This window comes from Melanotaenia boesemani, chromosome 3, assembly GCF_017639745.1.
Source record: "Melanotaenia boesemani isolate fMelBoe1 chromosome 3, fMelBoe1.pri, whole genome shotgun sequence".
NCBI lineage: Eukaryota > Metazoa > Chordata > Actinopteri > Atheriniformes > Melanotaeniidae > Melanotaenia > Melanotaenia boesemani.
Window position 1 is genome coordinate 37,635,348 of NC_055684.1, and position 6,316 is coordinate 37,641,663.

General features: G+C 38.9%; 1 protein-coding gene across 3 annotated transcripts; it reads left to right on the forward strand.

The window, feature by feature from the left end:
• The first annotated feature begins 899 nt into the window (after positions 1–899).
• On the forward strand, positions 900–5,075 carry cidec (cell death inducing DFFA like effector c). 3 transcript variants are annotated; one of them, XM_041981521.1, is made up of 7 exons: positions 900–956; positions 2,107–2,164; positions 2,405–2,473; positions 2,583–2,736; positions 3,141–3,290; positions 3,870–4,057; positions 4,615–5,075. In XM_041981521.1, the coding sequence occupies exons 3-7, from the start codon at positions 2,409–2,411 to the stop codon at positions 4,796–4,798; spliced, it is 741 nt and encodes a 246-aa protein (XP_041837455.1). In that variant the 5' UTR covers positions 900–956; positions 2,107–2,164; positions 2,405–2,408; the 3' UTR covers positions 4,799–5,075. The 3 variants fall into 3 exon arrangements, with proteins under 3 accessions (XP_041837455.1, XP_041837454.1, XP_041837453.1); XM_041981520.1 differs by having other exon boundaries at positions 904–961; XM_041981519.1 differs by lacking the exon at positions 900–956 and having other exon boundaries at positions 2,028–2,164.
• The last annotated feature ends 1,241 nt before the right edge of the window (positions 5,076–6,316 follow it).

Below are 6,316 nucleotides of genomic sequence, written 5' to 3' on the forward strand. Positions count from 1 at the left end.
CATTTTCTTTTAAAAACTCTGGCACCCATAGAGTTAACTTGAGTGAGCGTACAATGAATTGGAATGATTTGAGCTTGTAGAACTGACATGAATTTGATAAATCTGAGTTTGCTGCAGGTACATGTGGTTGTGGAAGAAACTTGAACTGATCAACCCCACATACATTAGAGGGGCTACTCCACAAAATCTTGTTTTTATATTTAAGACACACAGTTTCAAGTTAGAGCAGCGTTTCTCAATCCAGGTCTTCAGGACGCACTGCCCTGCATGTTTTAGAGGTAATCTTTCTTTAACACATAGGAATGAAATGAATAGCTTGTCAACAAGCTTGAGGAAGTTCATTAATCTGAACAGATGTGTTGCAGTAGGAATAGTCTGAAAGGTGCAGGGCAGCAGGTCCTAAGGACCTGGAATCAGAAACAGTCTAGAGTAACTGTTGAAATCACAGCAGGAACTTGGTGTTTTTTTGCTGAACTAATGTTACACCACCACAGACCTGTTTTTTTGTCAAGCTCTGCAAAAGCTTGTTAATAACCCATTAATTTGAGTCAGGTGTGTCGCAGCAGGAAAATATCTAAATCCAGCAGGACTGGAATTGTGTAATCCCTGATTTACAGATTGCACGTGCCTGCAGTTCAAAGTTTGTCCACATGATGTCCTCGTTGCTCTCCTCTTCCACCGCTAATTTAGGCCTTTTGCTCTGACCTACTTGTGTAAATTTGGTTAAGGTTGTGATTTTATAAAAGAAAAAAACAAAGTTTATTAAATGGAAATTTGAATAATAAATATTCTCTATTTATTTAAAGAAAAACTCAATAGGTAGCTCTGAAACAGAGACATAAAGAGAGAGAGAGAAATCAACCTCCTGCAGTCTTAATTGGCCAAATCCAGGTGCTGCTAATTATCAGAAGTGACAGGCTGGTGCTCATGAGCGTCACACGACAGGCGCACACAGGGTAAAGTAAATCTTAAATATTAACCTTTTTGTTTTAAATGAAACATTCTTTGTTAGTTATTTTAATTTCTGGCAACAAAACAGCCTGAGTTTTTTAATATTATAAATTTTGAGGGATTTTCTTTGACCATTTAAGTCGTATTGTTAAAAAAAAACTAACTGCAAGGTTTACAATGTGTGTATTAAGGTCATTTTCACAATTTATGCGTGAAAGAGCCTGTTACCCTCCTTTAAATTCTTTTTTTTTTCCTTTTTAACTTCAAACTCATTTTAATGTTTCCTAGTATAAGTTCTGCAAAATAAATAAAATGATTTGAAAACTGTTCTTTAATTAAGTGGCTACCAGAGTCCACAGGTGAGCTCAGACAACGTGTAGCTACATCAAATTGCGTAAGATGACTGGCACATTGTGAGCTCTGAACACACCTTGTCTGCTGACTCACCTGTATGGAAGACAACATGTACTGTACGTTGAACCATGACATCATGTGGGAAACGTTAATTTTCTATCCAGAAATCTTCACCATCACATTATCCTTGACCTCTGACAGAGTGGCCCACATTGTCATCATGCTCATCTTGACTTGTCTCAAGTCCATATTGGGAATTTGTAATGGATCAATGGACAATGAACCCTAAGATGTTCTTGATCACCTACTTAAATACATTCTTTAGAAGTTAATTCGGCTAGAACACAGGCATTTGCATGTTTTTTTATTTCTTTACTTTATATCTAAACTGGCCTATGATTTCTTCTTCTCTGCTGAAACTAAAATGCTCTTCTTAAACTAGCATCATGTCAAACAATTTCACCTAAATGCACTTAAATGTAGACGTTTTTGTCTTTTTACCTATCTGTTGTTGAGTCTCCTTGTTGTGTAATTCCCAGGATACTGTGCTCATACTTTCATAGCTAAAAAACAGTTATTGCTGTTTAGATGGACCATCCCTTTAAGATTGTCAGATATTATTAGTATCTGGTCACACGATGATCCAGACTTGTGGGAGTGTCCATGGTGAGTTTCTCAATAAAGCTGACTCGTAACCAGTGCAACAGTCATCAGCACAAAGTTCAGTGACCAAGTGGTGCAAGAAGCTGTAGCAGGAGATGATTGTGTGTGTCAACGCTGAGGTTTTGTCATCTGAAACAGAGTTGGGATTAGCACTTCAGGAAGAAGACGACTTCCATACGGATTTCAGTCAAAGACGGTGAGACAGCTGCTGAACTCATTAACTATAAGATTGTTTATGTTTGCACATTTGGAGAGAAGGTTTTCTATTTTACAGGTTATGATACAGATACATGTTGATAATTTAGTAATTAATTTCAGTATTCACTCAAGTCTCTAGCTTAATTCCTTTGTGGAGGCCTGTTAGTAGTGTTAACATTATAAACAGATGATTCCTTACATGTAAATCCCAGTTGACTAATGCTACTTTCAATTATAGGCTGATGAATACTTGGATGGATTGTGCTATGAAGTCTCTCAGCCTTCTGACTCCATCCACCTTCTCAAAGTAAGAGCAGTTCTCCATGAGGAGGTGAAGGTTGCCACCTCAGTCATCAGCTGATATACTAATACGGTTTAGCATATGGTTAACCCCCCAACCGTGTTTTCCTTCTCAGGGTTGTAACATCGAGTGTCTCAGCCAGCGCCTCCATGACCCAGCATCTCCTCACGGGTCGAGCTGCTCGGCCAAAGCCCTTCAGAGTCACGAACGCAGACCGCAGTGTGAAGAAGGGTATTATGGCAGAGGCACTGTTAGACTTGATGAACAAGGTGAGTAAGGGAAATGTAGAAGAACAGTGAAGTTAAACAGATTGTATAGAGCAAGGCTGCTCAGTTCAGTCCCACGAGGACTGTGGTCCTGCAAGTTTTCAATGTTTCCCTGCTCCAGCACACCTGATTCAAACTAAATGGATCCAACAGCATATGAAGTTTTGCACAATGACACTGAAAACCTGCAGGGCTGTAGTCCTCGTAGGACCAACTTGAGTAGCCCTGACATAGGGGATTAAAATGGCTCCAGACTGGTGTACAAACAGCTTGTCAGTTATGTCGTCTGAAGTGTTGCTTCTTGAGTAATTTCCCTTTAACCCTCATGCTCTGTAGCACATTTTCTCAAGCTGTTGTCTTAACAATTTTTTTTTTTTTTTTTGGTCTGTTTTTGTCCCTGCTCTCAGGTCAGTGACTCGTTTGATTTACAGTGTGCCAGTGCACTAGTTCTGGATGAGGATGGCACCGGTGTGGACACAGAGGAGTTCTTCCTAACGCTGCCAGAGAACACTGTTCTCATGGTTCTGGAGAAGGGACAGAAATGGACCCTACATCCCGTAAGCCTCTTTATTTACATCAGTCACTAGATGGCAGTCATGTTCAACTTCCTCAGATCTAAACCTAACATACTGAAAGTTTCTGCTGGTTTTGCGAGAGATGGTTTAGTACAGAAAGGTTAGTTTATTCAGCACAACAGCATGAATATAGACAAGCTGTTGCCTGAAGAATAAAATATTTGACTATTGAAGTAATTCTGTCAGGTGTTGTGCTGAGATGGAACACAGGATGCACAGCTGAGGTTTTTCTTTCATCATAATATTTAAAGGCAGGTGTTGAAGAATAATCAAACTTGGGGGTGTCAAAAGATTTGAATGGCATTCAGAAGCAATTAATTTCCATAGAAAGTTGGTTGTGCTTTTATTTGCATCTGCACCCTCTTTCCTCAAATATTTACCATGGTGGCCTCACAATCACCTCCTCTCATTGTCATTTGCCTCTTTCCTTGCTTCATTGTGTGGTCTAAGTGTTGGTGGAAGCGGATGTTGTTGTTTTTGTCATTTGGCTGCAATCATGCCAACAAAATGCATCTGTGTCTATTTGACCTCACTTATGTCTCTCCTCCTGTCACCTAATAGAACAGTCTCTCCAGGTATCAGCCCATTGAGCGCCGGCAGTATCGTACAGATGTGGCTAAGCTGACTCTTGACCTCTACAAAAACAACCCCAAGGATTTCATTGGCTGCCTGAATGTGAAAGCAACCCTGTACGGCGCTTACTCCGTGTCCTACGACCTGCGCTGTTACGCCGCCAAAAAGATGCTGAAGTGAGTGAATGCACCTGCCGAGTATGGGACTGGTTCACTATATTGTAACTTAGACTTGTTTATTTATTTATTAATTTATTTATTTATGGTGACGATTTAGAGCATAGAGAAAAGCCCGATGATGCAGAATAGTAGGTCATATTATGGTGTGTGGGTGGCAGAGTGGTCAACATATTAGTCAAAGGTTAGATTTTACTGAGATTCCATGAGGCATTATGTGATCACTGATTTTCAGCTTTGATACAGAACCTCAGTGAAGGGATAATGTTTTGCAGACTTTTATGTGAAGCTCACATTGCTGTGCAGAAGGTTTGAGAGATCTTAAATAGGAGTTTTATGACTTGCAGTTAATTGCAGAAATGAGTATTTGATCAACTGGTCTGTTAAGTTTCTCTTGTTTTTCATGATTAATGTGAAAAGTTCACATTTATTTCTCCATACTAGACCAATACATGCTGTATGTGTGTTTCATGTTGCATGAATGCAGTCTATTTGTGTCTAAATCATGTCTCTGCATGTGGGAATTGACTATTTATGTTCCTCCATCTCTCCTGCAGGGAAGCTCTGCGATGGACCATCTTCTCCATGCAGGCCACTGGCCACATTCTGCTGGGATCATCCTGCTACATTGAGCATCTGCTGGAAGAAGAGGAGCAAGCTGAGAAAAGCCTGGTACTTCCACAGGAGAGCAGGATCAGGCAGCTGCAGAGCATGCTGCTGGGAAGGATCACCCACAGATGATGGGCTAATAACAGTGGAGTGGACATGCCATCTTCTCCTAGATTTAGGTCACAGTGTGGATGTCACAGATGAAACTGGTTGGCAGTCTGTACTTATCGGCTTCCAGTATAGTTTAATGTGTCATATTGCCAACAACAGTTGCTTTTTCAATGCCACTTTTTTGTTCTGTTACATGTCTTTACTTTATTAATGCAGAAGCCAACATTAGAATGCACTTTTACTCACTGCTTTAACTTTTTCCTGTGGAAACATAATAAATATAAAGTAATGTATTTTATTTTCCTGTTTCTGATGTATTCAGAGGTCTGGACACAATTCTCAGCTGAGTTTAGCTGGACAGAGTAAAACCAATAAGCCAGCTTCATATATGGTCCAGCTGTCTCTCACATGTCCGTAAATGTCCCCTGATCTGTGCTGTCCTGTCAGCTGCAGCCTTCATCTAACTTAGAAAACCATAGGGGGGAGAGAACGAAGGAACAGAAGAGCTAGCAGCTGCAGGGAGCGAGGGGGACGGAAGCAAACCATTATCCTAAGGGAGGTGATGCTTACAGCTGGTGGCAGAAGTACCACTTTAGCTGTTTATTCAAAGAAGGTTGTAGCTGAAATGGGGCAAGTTTCAACCAAAGTGGCTGCTGATTTATCCTGATAAAGATGAACTTTAGTTCAGTTGGTCCCATCCTTCCGTTATCCACAGATTTCTCTTAACTTTGTCTGCGTTTTTTTGATGAATGTTGAGGTAAATAGGTACTTTGCCAAATTATTTCTTAGTTAAACCATGTGTACATGAACTACAAACATCAGCTGTTATATTTAAGAATGCAGATGTTCACATGAACTAAATTTAGCACAAGAAGAAATTTTAGTCTCTTAATTTTTAAAGCACTTTTATATATGAATTGCAACACAAAGTGCTTTACATTAAAAACATGATTAAAAAAAAAAAAAACTTAAAACATGAGGTGCACCAGAAAGCCACAAGTAACACAATATTTACCCACACTCACACAAATGCATAAAACCATCTCTAAAAGCGCTGTCCTAACCCAACCAACCACACTGGAGGAAACTACTAGAAGTTTAAGTTCTTAAGCTGAATTTAATTAAAATCAAAATAAAAACTATGTTAAAAATGAAAATGAAACAGGTCAAATAAATTGGATCAAATAAAATTGGGAAAATGGTACAAAAAGCATGGGTTAAATATTAAAACAAGTTAATACTGCAAAGAAATGCTTAAAGCAATTATTAAATATATTGGTAAAACAATCAGAAAATCAGATTTGACAGAGACTTAGAAATAAATAAATGTAAGTAAACATTGATTCATGAATACTAAAAAGGTATTTATTTTTACTTAAAAAAGGTAAGCTTTTATTTAAAAAATTTAAAAATGGTAAACGGTCTGTACTTTTTTACACTTTTACCCAAAGTGCTTTTACCCAAAAATAACCCAGCTGCTTTTCGGTTGTTTGGAAAGCTGACCCACAGATGAGGACCATAAAAACAAAAGATGCCTCT